Source organism: Patella vulgata, chromosome 5, assembly GCF_932274485.2.
Source record: "Patella vulgata chromosome 5, xgPatVulg1.2, whole genome shotgun sequence".
NCBI lineage: Eukaryota > Metazoa > Mollusca > Gastropoda > Patellidae > Patella > Patella vulgata.
Genome location: NC_065883.2, coordinates 11,409,122 through 11,427,742, shown reverse-complemented (window position 1 = coordinate 11,427,742; position 18,621 = coordinate 11,409,122). Strand labels below are relative to the sequence as shown.

Genomic DNA, 18,621 nt, shown 5'->3' with positions numbered 1-18,621 from the left:
TAAAAATCCTTATCAGATGAACATGGCATTAACAGTACACTTTATATTTATAAATTTGATCAAAGTGAGTTTAACATTGATCGATTAAGAAGACTTAATGGCATCAAAATAAATGCTAATATTACTATTCGAATATTGGGCCACAAAGATGTATCTATGTTCTATTTACAAGATGGAGGTTTTGGGAGGATGCAAAATTAATTGAAGTGACATAAACTGTCCTCAGACTAAATAAATGAATCAACGTTCTTTATGTTTCCTTCTCGTATTGTTGAAAGAATCTCTTGGATGTTGCATCTGATTGTAGAGTTTTGTTAGGTCGGTGGTAAAAAATATGGCATCCAAATTAAGGCCCGAGAAAATTTGGTTTTTTGATGTGACAGATCCCCAGCTTCATCCCAGTGGTTTCACTATTTACAGAGTAACATGCAAGGTACTAAATATTGTTCAATAAACATTTAATTCTATTGTAATTTGTAAATAATTCTCAATTATTCTATGGAAAGATAACTGTAAAGAAAGATATGCTAATTGACATTAGTCAATTTTTTATCTGTCACTAGTGACTAGTGTCAGCCAAAACTACATGTTGTTAGGACGGATGACTCGACATATTATTATATAGGAATAAACAATGAGAAATACTGATAAGTTCTTTGTTCTCTATTTGTAGGTATTCCCTGTCAGTAATCCAGAAAGTCTAACAGAGGTAAAAATATTTTCTAGTTCTACTTTCATTTTCATGGAGGGTACACCACTACCATACTACCATGATTGTGTCATAAATATATCGAAGTTACAGCTGTGTAACTCGTAATATCTTACTGCTCTAATGTAACCATTAGAGTAGAAATGTACTAACCAGATGGTATTTGAGACAAGATTTTATAATACTTATATACAGGTGTTTTTATCGTGTCATTTTACATAACCATGATTTTTGGAATACTTTTTGGATAAAAAATCTTCCATTTACAAACTTTAGAGACACTCACATAGCTCTCTTAAGGAGTCCTAACTTTAGTTAAAAAAGATTGATTTGAATAATTTTCATACTTGGTACCAATTTTTTTTTTTTTTTTTTTTTTTAATAAAATTACTTTTCATTGTATATGGCCTTAATCTCAATATGTAACCTTTACTCTGGTATGTTGGGATTTTAGTTTCATGATGTAACTTTTAGGTCAATTTCTTTAAAAGTATGGTATAAATAATTTCTAATGTAATTTTTTATTTGTACGATTAATGCCAACTGATTTATTTTGTAGACTGTTATTTGGAAGAGATACAATGACTTTAAACAGTTGTTCAAGGCAATGTTTTCACTTCATAGAGCTCTACATCGCAGAGATAAATTTCCAGAATTTGCTAAACCTAAATTATTTGGTATGTGATTTAATGATTCTATCAAAAAAAAAAAAATTCTCATATCCAATAAAATGGTTTTACATTTTGTCATAACATGTCTTACTAGGTTATTTTGGGACTAACACATCATTTTTATCTTCTATGTTCCTGAAAAGTGGGAGCTTGGCTAGAAGAAACCTGACATATCCTTCTTATTGTTTTTATTGGGGATTGTCTTCTATAGTGCTAAATTACAATCAAGAGTTATTTCCTCAAAAGAATCTTCGGATGATTGTTTCAAAGTCTTTATCCATGAATATTAGTGACTAATTTCACAATATACATCTATGTGTTTTTCAAAATGAATTTAGATTGTTTAGGTCCGATCGAGTGATCAGAATATGATTATATTTACAGGAAGATTTGAAGAAAGTGTAATAGAAGAAAGAAGACAAAGTGCTTTACGTTTATTGAAGTTTATCAGCGAACAACCTCACCTGAGTAACTCACTTGTTCTTCAAAAGTTTTTAGAGGTAATACTTAACAAAATGGACATAAACAAATAATTTTGATACGTTTTTTGTTGTTTAAGCTGTTGACCAGCATTTGAGAGATTTTTAATTGTTGAATAATCAATTTTGAGTACATTTTAGCGTGGATTTAGCTGTGAAAAATGAAATTGTGTCCAATAAATGCAAAATCTGGATCAACGACATTAAATATGTTTAATTACATGGAAGTACATGACTAAATAAAAACTGATTACAACTGATTAGAAAGACCCCAGGCCTGACGTACCATATCACCCATCATCCATGTCAGGAGATTATCTAATTTTTTGTTTCATTCTTCTTTCGTTTTTTCTTTCAGGGAGGTAAAAAACTTCCATCATCTACATTTTACACTGATAGTGCTATACTCAAACCTCATAAGATAGACTTACTATCTGATGATGGACATGCCACTGGTCAACCACCAGATATCGTACCAATAACTGTTACTGATGTACACAAACAAGATGTCCGATCTCCGAGTGAAGAGAAGTCTACGACAAGTAGTGTTAGTGAAGGACCTACGTGTAGTTCCAGTAGTGGACAAGATGGACTAGATGTTGAGTAGGTAGTTTTATAGTTTGTTTAAATAAATACATGACAAGTATAGCCCATGTCATTCAACATAACATTTTAGTTATATTAACGCGTCCGCATTGCATCATATGGTCTGTCATTGAGTCAAGTTACATGTACATCGTATCGATTCCCCGCTTGTGCGTGACAAGGAGTAGGGTTGCCTGTCCAACCTCGTGGGTTTTCTCCTGGTCCTTGGTTTCCCCCCACTGTTAAAAGACTCCAACGTGCAAGCAAATGAAGGATTTAATAATTTTTGTTTTTAAATTTGTCTTAGTCTTTTTAAAACATGGGCACGAAATGTTGATGACCAAGTCTTCTTTTAATTTCTAGGTCTAAACCTTTAGAAGGAACATGGAATTTTCCTCAAGTACCTGACAATATCAGTTTGGGTTCCTCAACGGGAGAAGATACAGATTTAGATTCAGCGTTTGGAACTCCACTAAAAGATTCAGAACTGTCTGTCTTTGATCCTATTTTAATGAAATCATGCGACGTCAGTGATCTAATAGACGGAGATGACGATATCTTAAGAGTAATTTCAGATCTGCCATCTGTCAGCACATCACAGTCATCATCTCTTCGTGGGAGTAAAGAAAATCTTTTAGATAGTTCTAGCCACGGGCATGGTGATCTAGAAATTGATTTAAAGGAATTTGACCCGTTAAGAAGTCGAACTCCGTCGAGTGTTGAGTGTGGGAAAGGGGACATTGATCTGTCAAACTCTAGTCAAAGGTCAAGTAGCGTTAATTCTGTGACCAGTTTACCCTCAACACCAATTAAATCAGGTCGCTCCACTCCGAGAGGTCACAGTCCAGTTGTCAAAAATCGTTCAGATACCCAATCCAGTGTGTCATCGTTGACCCAGACAAAGGGGGATTATTTAGTTGTGGCTGCTAGTCAGATTGGAATGGCCCAAGAATGTGAAGTAAATGGTAATTTTGAAATGGCGTTTGCTTATTATAAGATTGGTGTTGATGTGTTAATACAAGGTGTCCAAGGTAAGAGTATTATATTCTTTATCAAAATCAGAAAAGCAGATGGTCAATTATTTAAAGTGAAAATGCAAAACTAATGAAAAACATTATGCAAAACAATATGAAAAACATGAAAAATAATTTTGAATGAGTGTATAACTTAATAAAACAAGCATGATATGGCCCTCTTTCGACACAAATTTGTTTAAATAATGCATTTGTGACAGTATCTATTGGAAATTTTCCCATAAAAATTGTGTTCTGTTATTGGAAATTATAATATGAGAAATTAGTGGGTATTTTCTTGTTTTAAGGTATAAACATTATTTAAACCCAAAGAAATAAAATGTGGTTTAACGTTTTGCTTTTATGCACCAAATCTAATGAAGACAGGCATATGTCATACAATCTTCTATGAGACACATTCTGGTCTGGTCTTATTTTTCGATTTTCAGTTGTGAGGTGATCACTAGCATGCTGGCAATAGTATATATGGGAACTTTTCGTCTCATAAGAATGTTACCCCACCCCCCACATCTTGCACCACTGTCAACTTTCCACACTTACTCCGAGATTGAGATTGAACCTAGTGAGCGAATGTCATACTCACCGAGCACTTGCACGTCTCCCTTAAAACCATATATTTGGCTCTAATTTTGAAATAAATTCTATTTTGGCGCTATGGTCTACTCTTATATCGAATTCCATCTGTAAAAGATCCCTTGGCAGTTGTAATTCGATATGAGTATTGTAGGCCATAGCACTGCAGTCTGCAAAATTTCACTCATAGCACACTGTATGGCATATGTCCGTCTTCATTAGCCCACTCGGAGCAGGACAGTAGGATGTTAAACCCCATTTCATTTTATTTCATTTCTGTTTTTAAGCTGATACAGACAAATATAGACAGGATGCTGTACGTAGAAAAACAGCTCAATATTTACTCAGAGCTGAAGAACTTTATAGTAATTATTTAGCTAAAGAAAGTTTAGATGATTTTAGATGGGCTGTAAGTTTAGTTTAATTCTTTTATTTAGGCAAGCTGGAAATTTGAAAGAATCTCAGAATCTAATGAATGCAAGCAACGATTCTGACAGGTCTAAATATTTGCATCCTTACAATCCTGCAAGTCTCATTTAGCAATTGGGCACATTAAAACATAGCCACTGCTCTGTGTGGGGTAGTTCTCTGGTTAAAAATGGATGGCATGCTTTAAGATATAATGAATGTAAAACCACATGTGAGATGATTATTCACTCTCTCTTTAGTTATCAAGTCCAAAGATTACTTAATGGGAGATAACTCCAAAGGACTCCAATAAGTAACAAAGGGGAGGAAACTCTTCCATGAAAAGTGGGATCAGAACACAATGTATGGAGGATATGATGAGATACAATTACTAGATGACACAACCAATCAAATGTATTACTGTCACTTGTTTGTTATGCATATAGTACTCTTCAAAGTACCAAAGTCTTGTTGATTGCAATTTTGTGAGAAAAAAAAATAAAAGGGGTTGAATTTTAGGCCTGTATGACTGGCAAAAAATTTGAACTTTCCTTTAATACCAAGTGTTAAAGGTTGATGTAGATTACATTAATTTCTCTCTTGAAATTGCTAATGATTATTGTTTATATTTTGTAGGCCAGCAGTTGTATATCACCAAACTTAGAATTAGATCCATCATTTGCTTTTATTCGAGGGTCCATGTCTGAATTAAGAAACTATAAAGTATTAGGTACTATTGATAGTGTTATTTTAGTGATGGACAAACTTTTAGATGAAACCTATGTTATTAAGGTAAGAAGAAAAACTGATACAGTTACCCACGGCTGTCAATTAATACAGCTACCCAAGGCTATCAATTAATACAGCTACCCACTTCTATCAATTAATACAGTTACCCACAGCTATCAATTATTACAGTTACCCTCGGCTGTCGATTAATACAGTTACCCACGGCTATCAATTAATACAGTTACCCACGGCTATCAATTAATACAGTTACCCACGGCTATCAATTAATACAGTTACCCACGGCTATCAATTAATACAGTTACCCACGGCTATCAATTAATACAGTTACCCACAGCTATCAATTAATACAGTTACCCACGGCTATCAATTAATACGGTTACCCACAGCTATCAATTAATAGTTACCCACGGCTATACAGTTACCCATGGCTATCAATTGATACAGTTACCCACGGCTGTCAATTAATACAGTTACCCACGGCTATCAATTAATACAGTTACCCACAGCTATCAATTAATACAGTTACCCACGGCTATCAATTAATACGGTTACCCACAGCTATCAATTAATAGTTACCCACGGCTATACAGTTACCCATGGCTATCAATTGATACAGTTACCCACGGCTATCAATTAATACGGTTACCCACAGCTATCAATTAATACAGTTACCCACGGCTATACAGTTACCCATGGCTATCAATTGATACAGTTACCCATGGCTGTCAATTAAAGAAACAAGACCTTTTTTTATTTAGCCCCCAAGCTGAGGCTGACCTGTTGCAGAGTGGGCATAAAAACTCATATCGAAAACTTTAGGGTTAATCACTCGAAAATTACTGTAAAAGAACATATCTTGCACAACAAGCCAGATCAATGACATTAATCTCAAAAGTAAAGACTGTTTTATTATGTAATAAATATAAATAAACCCAGGGTAGGTTGGGGAGCCGTGGTGCTCATGGAGTAAGACGTTGGCTCGCTAACCAATGTTGGCCGAGAAAGTGCCTCTGGATTTTCTGGTGCAGCTTCCACTTGTTAGTGGGGGATCACAAGGCTAAGTGGGTAAGACGCTAGCTCGCTAGCCTGGAGGTCGGGTGTTCGATCCCTGCATTGGCCGAGAAAGTTCATCCAGATTTTCCGGCGTGGTTCTCCCTTGTCAGTGATGCAGGATGGAGGGGCTGACAAGGAAAGCTGTCTAGTCGTTCGGATGGGACGAAAAACCGAGGTCCCGTGTACACATTGGCGTGCACGTAAAAGATCCCTTGGCAGTTGGAATTCGATATAAGAGTAGGCCGTAGTGCCGCTGCCCGGGCAAAATTTCCCTCATAGCACACTGTATGGCGTATGCCCGTCTTCATTAGCCCAGGTTAGGAGCAGAACAGTAGGACATTAAACCCCATTTCATTTCATTTCCACTTGTTAGTGTCTAGTCTTTCTGATGGGATATAAAACCGAGGTCCTGTGTATGCATTTGCATGCATGAAAAAGAACCATTGATAGTTGAAATTTGAAATAAGAGTTGATTATAGTGCCGCAATCCAGACACCATTTTCCTCATGCCCTTTTTCATTAGCCCAGTCTTTCGTTTTTAAGTGGGTTGGCTGGTACAACCAATAGCATAATTGTTATTATCGATACTTTATTTATCTAAGAAACCGATTTCCATAACTTAAAGGGGAAGACCAACGATTTTCAATAAGGTTTCCATAAATAATAAATATATATTTAGAAATAATCCCTCCTATAACATATGCAAAAAATAATTTGTAAGCGAGAAATTAATTTTTATTAATACCGGAAGTGACGTAGTTGGTTCGACATGCTCACTGGTCACTATAGTAAACATACAAATTTGGAGTAAGTTTAGCACTGTATTTTGTGATCGTTTCGCCGTTTGGCAGAAAATCTGATGAAAGGTAATCTTTATTAGGATATTAAGAACAAGGTATAATATACAACGCGTTTGTGTAAATTAAGTTTCTAAACTGGACACTGTGACACAATTTAAGCCACATGGCTAATTGTTTACATCACGTGATAGCTGGCACGTGACAGATATTAACCGAACACAAATTGGCGACCTATTCGGCTAGCGACCTATTCCACCGATCCAGCTGGCAACCTGTTCGTTGGCAACCTATTCAGAATAAATTCAACAGTCGCCCAAACTCATCTATTTTTATCAACCAATAAAATCCAACGTAACGTCTATCAAATGAAAGTAGAATATATTATCATTTATCCATTCCTTTAGCTCAGAATAGAGATGTAATTTCGCATTATCTTACAAAATTCTGGATTTCCAACTAAATATATTCTGAAAGCTGATTAAATAAGCTTTCGAAATATTATTAGTAAAAGTTGGCACAATCATATTAAAGGGGTGCGCTCTCATTCTGAATAGGTTGCCAACGAACAGGTTGCCAGCTGGATCGGTCGAATAGGTCACTAGCCGAATAGGTCGCCAATTTGTGTTCGGTTAATATCTGTCATGTGCCAGCTGTCACGTGATGTAAACAATTAGCCATGTGGCTTAAATTGTGTCACAGTGTCCAGTTTAGAAACTTAATTTACACAAACGCGTTATATATTATACCTTCAAAACACCGTAAGTTCTTGTTCTTAATATCCTAATAAAGATTACATTTCATCAGATTTTCTGCCAAACGGCGAAACGATCACAAAATACAGCGCTAAACTTGCTCCAAATTTGTATGTTTACTATAGTGACCAGTGAGCGTATCGAACCAATTACGTCACTTCTGGTATTAATAAAAATTAATTTCTCGCTTGCAAATTATTTTTTGCATATGTTATAGGAGGGATTATTTCTAAATATATATTTATTATTTATGGAAACCTTATTGAAAATCGTTGGTCTTTCCCTTTAATTGATCAATTTGAATAATTTTTGAGCCCAATGACACTACTTTTAATTGTGTATGGTCTTAAATTAAATCTGAACATATATTCTGACATTTTGGGGCTTTGATAGAAGGGAAAAAACAAACTAATTTTCATTTGATAGTATTTATTCTAAAAATTTCTTGTTCGTGTTTCTGCATTTTTTCTCTTTATTTTTCAGACTGTTCATAAATCAAGTGCTCAATTAGAGTCGAATAAAACATGTCTACTGCCGACGTCCTGTCCTTATATGTGTAATCTGATTAAATTCTTTGAGACGGAGAACGCTGTTTATCTGCTACTGCAGTATGCTTCCGGGGGTAAATTGTGGAACTATATCGGTGCATATTTACACAGTAGAACTACGAGTGGGTTCGAGGATGGCGTCGTGGGAACGGATATCCCTGCATATAAAAATGTCTACACAGGCTCAAAGCTTAATGCTGATGCATCAGACGAAATGATTAAAAGTGAAGAAAGAACAAAAACACTGACAAATTCAGAACAATATTTAGTTTTAAGTGAAACAGAAAATGGAACAATGAAATGTGAAGATTCTGCCGGCGAAAATCCGATTTCTATTCCAAAACTATCAAATAAGGATGAAAGTCCGACTGAAGTTGAAAGTTTAACAGAGGAAAGCTCTACAGATCCATCAACTTCTAGTAGAGTTGTTAGAAAGAGACTGTCCTCATTTTCGTCTGCAGAATTGACATTTGATGATTCCGTTTCTGAAGCCTCGAAAAGCATTAGCCATGACGATCATTTTGAAGAGGTGTTAGGGAATAATAAGCCATCGATTCAAAATTTTACGATTAATAGTTTTGATAGTAGTAGCGATATGTATCAGCGCATGGATAGCAACACCAGTGGTACATCTGAGCATATCAACAGTATACCGGAAGAGTCATCTCCCTTGGAAGAAAAGTCAGCCATGAACAATTCACCTGGTCTGGATCCAAGCACTGCTGATGTTTTAGATGACGTTTTTGATTCAGAGAAATTGGAGAATGAGGACTCCAACAATTCTAATAATTCGGATGCCAGTGAAATCATCCGATCATCGAAAGCTTTAATAAAATCTGTGGACAGAGTTTTATCGGATTCTGGACATTTAGAACAATCTGACAGACGGTCTATTAGCTTATCTCCCCCTGAAAAAGCTGCGAATATATCCCACGATTCTGATGAACCGAGCATTTACGATTTACATAAACCGTCAGACGACAGTACTAGTGATACGAGTGAATTCGATTCAAAACATTTAGTTTTAGATCAGCAGGTGACTTCTGAGACGAAAAGCAAAGATCCAAAACGGCAATTAAGTGGACTTAATGTAGACTGTGATAATTTGGATGAAAGTGAATCGAGCGATCAGAAACTTACATCACCATCTGAATTATCTCTTCAAATTAAAGATTGCAATATTAATGTAGATAAAGGTGCCGAAAAATCTGTGAAAGAGACATCAACGAGTACGAGTCTTCAACAGGGAAGAAAACGAACATTAAGTCGTCTAAATTCTAAAACTTTAACTCGTTCTGCATCATTTGAATGTGATTTGAAATCTCCTACGAAAAATCGTGCGCGAGCTGTGTCTAATTTATTTGATCAGTTAGATTCTGTGGAACCGGAACAAGTGAGATTATTAGAATCGTGTATTAGACAATGGGCAGCAGAAATAGTTGTAGCCGTTTCTAAATTACATCATGTAGGAATAATCTGCAGGTACAGTCGTTTATACTTAATAAATTTGGGGTTGGACAGGCGACCCTACTCCTTGACTCATACAAGCTTGGGTTCGAAACCATGCCAGTTAACTCAATGACAGACCTTATGATCTAAAGGGGGGGGGGTGGCCGAATGGTTAGCATGTGCACGCTGTATAATAAGATCTGTCATTGAGTCAACTGGTGTGGTTTTGATTCCCTGGTTGTACGTTACAAGGATTGCCTGTCCAACCTCATGGGTTTTCTCCGGTTTCCTCCCACTGTTGGATGGCCGAATGGTTAGCACATGCGCGCTGTATCATAAGGTTTGTCATTGAGTCAACTGGTGTGATTTTATTTCCCCGGTTGTACGTGACAAGGAGTAGGGTCGGGTCCTACGGTTTCCTCCCACTGCTAAAGACCCCTACACACAAGCAAATTATTGAAATAAAGTTGAACCATATGTTAGTTCCGAAATGACCTAGTTTGTGTGGCGTGGATGTTAAACCCGATTTCTCTCTCTCTCTCTCTCTCTTATGATCTAAAGTTCAGGCATTAGACCACTCGACAACCCAACACCCCCATGAAACAATATAGTAATCTAATTTAATTAGATTTATGGTAAATTCCTGGAAAATGACATAAAAATGTTATGATGGATTTGAATATTTTTGTTATTTCAGAGATTTAAATCCTGATAATATATTACTAGGAGATCATGGTCATGTGATGTTAACATATTTCTCTAGATTACCTCAGGTAGATGAAGTAATTAACCCACTAGCTGCTCAACAATTATATGTTGCACCAGGTAAATCATTATACTGTATTCAACAATTATAATCTGTTTCACCAGGTAAATCATTATACTGTATTCAACAAGGTAAATTATTATACCGTATTCAACAAGGTATGTTATTGTACTGTATTCATTAATTATATGTTGCACCAGGTAAATGTATTATTATACTGTATTCAACAAGGTAAATTATTATACTGTATTCAACCAGGTAAACTATTGTACTGTATTCAACAAGGTAAATTATTATGCTGTATTCATCAATTATATGTTGCACACAGTACATTATTCATTATTTTACTTACAAAAAAACAATTTAGGGCTGGAAATTGTGAAATGAAGGCACAGTAATGATCCTATTTATATTATTTTGAAAAAGGCATCAACAATCAAGCCATTTCGCAATAATTTCAAACTGAAAAGTTTTCTGGTTGATTATGTTTATTTTAGTTTAGTCGAAGTTTATAATAGTTTTTTAAGTCAATTTTATTATGTTGTTTGTATAGAAGTGCTATCGGTGAATGGTTTTGATGAAACTTGTGATTGGTGGAGTTTAGGTGCCTTATTATACGAACTATTAGTCGGGCAGGTAATTATCATTTAGTTATGTTATTATATGAACTATTAGTCGGCCAGGTAATTATTATATGCACTATTAGTCGGCCAGGTAATTATTTAGTTATGTTATTATGCAAACTATTAGTCGGGGAGATAATTATCATTTAGTTAAGTTATTATACAAACTATTTGCTGTTAACCAAATTGATAGGCCTGTTTATAATCCGATAGAACCCAAACCGGGAGATTACCTAGCATTGGTATTTTGATTTTTATACGCCCACATTGAAATGTGGTCGTATATTGTCGTCGCCCCCGTCCGTCCGTCCGGCGGTCTGTTGGTCCGGCGTCCACAATTGCTTGTGGACGCTCTAGAGGCTAAAGTTAATATCTGATTGACTTTAAATTTATACACAGTGTTTAAGGTCTTGAGACGAAGAAGCCTTTCCGATAATTACTGCCAGAGTTATGGCCCTTGATCACTTTGAAAAATCTTGTGGACGCTCTAGAGGCCAAAGTTAATATCCAATTGACCTTAAATTTATACACAGTGTTTGAGGTCATGAGACGAAGAAGCCTATTGATATTCAACAGTTTCCGATAATTACTGCCAGAGTTATGGCCCTTGATCACTTCAAAAAATCTTGTGGACGCTCTACAGGCCAAAGTTAATATCCGATTGACTTTCAATTTATACACAGTATTTAAGGTCATGAGACGAAGAATCCTTTTGATTTTCAGCGATTTCCGATAATTACTGCCAGAGTTATGGCCCTTGATCACTTCAAAAAATCTTGTGGATGCTCTAATGGCCAAAGTTAATATCCGATTGACTTTAAATTTATACACAATGTTTATTGTCATGAGACGAAGAAACCTATTGATTCTCAACGATTTCCGATAATTACTGCCAGAGTTATGGCCCTTGATCACTTCAAAAAATCTTGTGGATGCTCTAGAGGCTAAAGTTAACATCCGATTGACATTAAATTTATACACAGTGTTTAAGGTCATAAGATGATGAAGCCTATTGGTTTTCAGCGATTTCTGATAATTACTGCCAGAGTTATGGCCCCTGATCACTTCAATCAATCTTGTGGATGCTCTAGAAGCGAAAGCTAATATTCGATTGACTTTAAATTTATACACAGTGTTTAAGGTCATGAGACGAAGAAGCCTATTGATTTTCAGCGATTTCCAATATTTGCTGCCAGAGTTATGGCCCTTGATCACTTTGAAAAATCTTGTGGACGCTCTAGAGGCCAAAGTTAATATCCGATTGACTTTCAATTTATACACAGTGTTTAAGGTCATGAGACGAAGAAACCTATTGATTTTCAGCGATTTCCGATAATTACTGCCAGAGTTATGGCCCTTGATCACTTCAAAGAATCTTGTGGATGCTCTAGATGCTAAAGTTAATATCCGATTGAGTTTAAATTTATACACAGTGTTTGAGGTCATGAGACGAAGATTCCTATTGATTTTCAACGATTTCTGATAATTACTGCCAAAGTTATGGCCCTTGATCACTTTGCAAAATCTTGTGATGCTCTAAAGGCTAAAGTTATAATCCGATTGACTTCAGATTGATACACAGAGTTTAAGATCTTGAGACGAACAAGTATATTGATTTTCAATGAATTTTTATGACTTAAACAGTTAAATCCATGATATTAAAAGCTTTGCATACAAAACGTTAGCATGGGGCAGAACTTTAGAAAAACCAAACAAATTCTAATAGTTTTCTGATAATTACTTCGTGAGTTGTTGCTCTTAATCAGATTTTAGTGTATTATAAATGTTTCATTACTGAAAAAAGTAAAAATATGCGACAACCCTTGTTGACTGCCCGGACGATTTAGTTGCTGTGGGCGTATGTTTCGTTGCCTGGCAACCCATCTTTTAATTTAGTTTTAAATAATCAATCTGGGTACATATTAGCATGGATAATAAGCCTTGAGGAATTTGATATTTTCCAGAAAATGAAAACCAATTAGTTAAATTATCTTAACATTATTATGTATTATTTTTTACTGTTATTATGTATTATTTTTCAGACATTATTAATGTGTCATCCAGGGGGAATTAACTCTCATACCCAGCTATACATTCCTTCACATGTATCACCAGAAGCTCAAGGTCTTTTACAGGAGGTCAGTCCACCATTTATATTATAATGTTCTTACCTTCCTTGAGTCATAAAATAAATTGATTTTACCTTGCATTGTCTGGTACATGTACCTGGCAGAATATTGGTTGTTTTATACCTTTAATAGAGGGTTTCACCTGTTACTAAACATAAATGTATTTATGCGCTTGAAGAATATAGTTCCAGCATGAATGAATCCAACACATGTGTTGTCATTCTTTTTGTTATAAACAAACAATCAACCCAAACGCGAATGGAACAGAACCCAATTACAAAATAAGAAATGAAATGGGGTTTTAACGTCTTGCTTTGCTCAGTCAACTGGGCTAATGAAGACATGGCTCTGGTAACCATGGTTTTAGTTATTATTCAATTGCACAAGCATTCGATCAATATGAGGACTGAATATAAAACCTTTTGGTAACAATAGATCGTTGAGTATGTCCCTGGCCCACTAACCAGGTGGATTCGGGTTCAGTCCCATTGTTGATCAAGAAAATTTCTGGGATTTTTCAGCATAGTTTCCCTTTATCAGGAATTCCCTCATAGTGTACATGTATGCCCTTCTTTGTATGTGTCGAATCTCGATCATGAAGCTATACCAAATAATTAAGTTATAACTTATCTTTATATGTTGGATTTTTCTTTTCAGTTATTATGTTATAGTGCTAAAGAAAGACTTGGATCCAGTTTAGATGGAGTAGAAGCTATAAAATCACATCCTTTTTTTAATGGAATCAATTGGAATGCCATCGAAGGATGTCGATCATATTAGTATTAATTTATATCCTCAATTAATAAATTATAGTTGTTATTGTTAAAACTTTTTAATTTTTAAGACTAAAGAATACTGTACATCATTACTGATTGACTTTGATCAATCAAATCTAGAGAATACGTGTACATTATTGCTGATTGACCTTGATCAATCAATTTTGTTTTATGATTTGGAAGTGCTACAAGATAGATATTGTTGATGTTAGTTGCAATCACTACTGTGTATTAAAATAGAAGATTTCTGTCATTTACTGAGTGTATTTGAAATGAATAGGAGTTGGCTTAAATAGGCATTATGCAAGAGCTAAATCTGCCTATTGCAGGTCTTTCTTTAGGCCTTAAATGTTATATAACTATTAATTCGACATTAATTAACGTATCCAGACCATAATCAACTCTTGATGCCTTCAGATATCTCCGATATTAAGTAGATTAGAACCGTTCAGTCATTTAATGATTTAGTCTAAAAATAAAGAAGTGAGGCTGAGCTTTGAACAACCAGTACAGTGGTTATACAATCAATGCACACATCTTGTCAAACCTTCATAGGCTAATATCTATTATTAACAACCGAAGAAAGATCATCCTCTACAATACTCTATGTATCGATTGTGTTTGTTCTTTTCTTAAAGATACATTATGGGAGATTAGATAACGAGTTGGCAGTTCTAACTATAATAGTTAAAAACTAGATAATGTTAAGGCAATTTGCTGAAAATTTCATTCAAATTGATCTACTATGAGCCGAGAATTAAGCGATTGAAATTTCCGCCTAGCCTCGATCATCATTACTAAAGTTAGTATGATAAACAGCATAGTCTCGATTATCCATTTAATCATTAAATCGCGAAGGAAAGTTATGCAGTAAATCAGCTCATAATCCACTAAAGATCACAGGCTAGCGATGCCATCAAGAGTTGATTATGGTCTGGATAGGTTAATTAATGTCTAATTAATAATTTAGATAACATTTCAGGCCTAAAGAAAGACCTGCAATAGACAGATTTACCTCTTGCATAATGTATGTTTAAATTATTATCTGATTTACATCGTACAAATCAACACAACATTTTCTCCTACTTGTCGTCAACAACCATGGGATTAAACTCACATTGTATAGATGATAATCATATCTTTCTGCCACCCTGCTGCAGAATCTCAGAGGTATTGGTGCAATATTTGTTTGTATGTTATAATTGTTAAACTAAAATCGCATTCTTTGAAAATTATATAATTTAAAGTCTTGATATGAATTTAATGCATGACTTATATAAATTGTTTCAATGGCATTTGGTAATTGAACTGGGATATACAGGTCACAATTCTATGGAATACAGTTACTGAGTGACGTTTTGACTAAGCATGATATTTAACTAATCCAAGTTTTCATTTCTTTCTCTGTTAGTGTTAGATATTTAATATACAGGTCACAATTCGTACGTAACGAACGTATGAAAATTAATTGGTGTCTAGCTTTTTTTTCGCACGTATACAGTGAATGGCCATTTTGCTCAGTAATTCCAGCCAGAATTTGGCTATTTTCTAAACTTGCGTTAAAGTTTAAAATATTTGTTTTAGAACTGAAATAAATTAACTATTAGTGAATCCCAACGCTAAAAACATCAACAGAATTGATGGTGTATATCTGAAAAAGACACAACAGACGCACAAAATAGTGCCAAGATGGCAGCCTCTATGAACCTATGAACGACGTCAATTCTATGAGTTGTAGATGTTATTTTTGTGAAAAATCATTGGAAGAAGAGAGAACATGTTGGGACTGGACGAATTATATAGTCTTTATGGGTGCAAAGGAAACAATGCTGAAAATAAACCTATTGTTTACAATTTAACATGTTGTTGACCTCATGACCCATTGACGTCAATGTCATGACCTGTGTAGATCAGATGTTCAGAATGGTCACAATTCTATGGAATACAATTACTGTTTATTACTGAGCGACGTTTCGACTGCCATTCTGTCGTCATTCTGTAGTCATAATCAAATACATAGCACACAATTCTATGAAATACAATTACTGTTTATTACTGAGCGATGTTTCTACTGCCATTCTGTCGTCATTCTGTAGTCATAATCAAATACATAGCACACAATTCTATGAAATACAATTACTGTTTATTACTGAGCGACGTTTCGACTGCCATTCTGTCGTCATTCTGTAGTCATAATCAAATACATAGCACAAAATTCTATGAAATACAATTACTGCTTATTACTGAGCGACGTTTCGACTGCCATTCTGTCGTCATTCTGTTGTCATAATCAAATACATAGCACACAATTCTATGAAATACAATTACTGCTTATTACTGAGCGATGTTTCGACTAGGCTTCTCTAGAATTGTGACCTGTATATGAAATAAAATGAAATGAAATGGAGTTTAACATCCTACTTTTCTGCTCCGACTAGGCTAATGAAGACAGGACCTGTTTATGACTTATGTATGTCATAAATTATTTTAATGGCCTATTTTTAGTTACATCAGCACATATCATCTCATGTTTTTACTTGTGCTGCAGGTCTTGAAACAGTGTTTATGAATTTGTGGCAGTTTTTCCTTAGAGAATAGGATCAATTATTATCGTCACTTGAAGTTTATTTACCATGTTACATAACTCATTAATGAGATTTATTTTTAATTATATCAATTAACATCATTATCTAATAGCTGACCCATAACAATTTGTAGATTACCCCCACAATATATTTTGTCAACATCACTATTCATATAATTTATTCAAAATATTGCAGTTAAATTTTTTTAAGGGTGGCTACATCTTTTGGAATCGACCATAGTATGCACGAACAGCCCTTTTCTTACAGACAACATTTCCCAGTAATGAAGTATTAGTGTTGTGATTGTTGAATAATCTGCTGGTATTTAGTTCATGAACTGGTATACCCTTTACTTCTCGTATTTTTGAGTGGATTCGTCCTTAGTCAGTGTTCTAACCTCTGTAATATATTTTGTACCTTCTACATTACTTATATTTTAATATTGGTCACAATAAAAAAAAAAATGTCATCATTGATCATGAAATTTCTACTTTTATCATTAACATTGATCATTGAATTCCTTCTTTGATTAACATCAGCAACGATAATTTGATTTCTACTTAATACTTCTATTAAAGAGGGGTAATACGAGGGCTAAATTTGACTATCGCCGACCTTTTATGTAGTATATAAATTCTGATTAAGGTATTTATATGACAACCCCATAATCAACTCTCTAGATCATCAGATGGCGACTCTACTCCTTGTCACTTACAACCAGGGAATCAAAACCATGCCAGTTGACTCAATGACAGACCTTATGATACAGCATGCGTGCTAACCATTCGGCCATCCAACCCCCCCCATGTCAGATGTATGTTGGTATAACTTGACATTGTGAAGCTGACATCATTTTTTCTCATCAAAAATCACTTAAAGATGCATTACATAAGTTTAGTTCTAGCTATAATAGTTCCAAAATAGATAATGCAAAATTAAAATATTTAAAATAACTTTATTTTGAGCAAAGTTATCACGGTTTGAAGTTTTGACAAGATGTGGCATAGATTGTTTATTATCGTAGCGACACTACAGGTTAATCAAGTTTCGACCTTTATTCACCATTTTTTAATTAAATCATTAATGGAAACCATGTTTCAATCTGTTTATATCTCCACCATCCAGTGGTCTCGAGAGTTTATTATGGGCTTGTCATATGAACAAATGTCTAAATAATAATTTATATATTTGACACCAAAATAAAGACCTGCAATAGGCAGATTTACCTTTAATATCGACTTAATTTCATAATGTGATATTAACGATACATGTATATTGGTATAATTTGACATTATGAAGCCGATATCATTTTTTTTCTGATCAAAATTGTCCTAACCTTTGGTATATGTAAATATTGACTTAAAGAGAAAAGTGAAGTATAAAACTGCTGTTCTTTAGACGGACCGTGATATGTGAATAGATTAGGACCATTTTGTGTACGTCACAGCTATGCATGTGAAATGACGATTTCAGGAGGTCTTAAACGCTGAAAGGTTAATATAGACTTAATTGATGATGTGATATAATTAATATATATATATATATTATGTTGATACGGTTATTAGGAATTTCTGTTTTTGTTTTGTTAATATCTAGTATATATATATATATATATATATATAATTCAGATATGTTGGTGCATCTCTCCAAAATTCCATTTTGTGTTGTATAAATAAAGTACTTTTGTCAAGATAAATATAATGTATTCAGATTAATTTTTATATAATATTTGTTTAACACATTCCAAACATGAGGAAAATTCAACCTTGGCTGGGCTTCGAAATTTGGGGTAATGTTTATTTCTGTGGTCATTGGCAGTATGGGGGTGAGAGTCAATTTTGTCTGAGAGGGGGGGGGGGGTGCATACTCTGTCATGGGATATTTAGCAATCTGTACATGAACCCAAACAACTGGTTACGGGTTCCATCTGC

General features: G+C 34.7%; 1 protein-coding gene across 1 annotated transcript; it reads left to right on the top strand.

Moving 5' to 3' along the window:
* Positions 1-181: 181 nt before the first annotated feature.
* LOC126822418 (ribosomal protein S6 kinase delta-1) lies at positions 182-18,379 on the top strand. The gene is made up of 13 exons (XM_050551308.2): positions 182-433; positions 674-709; positions 1,269-1,386; positions 1,765-1,880; positions 2,218-2,462; positions 2,808-3,475; positions 4,339-4,460; positions 5,096-5,251; positions 8,298-9,844; positions 10,509-10,636; positions 11,131-11,213; positions 13,243-13,338; positions 13,987-18,379. Exons 1-13 carry the CDS (start codon positions 335-337, stop codon positions 14,107-14,109), a joined length of 3,537 nt encoding a protein of 1,178 aa, XP_050407265.2. The 5' UTR covers positions 182-334; the 3' UTR covers positions 14,110-18,379.
* The last annotated feature ends 242 nt before the right edge of the window (positions 18,380-18,621 follow it).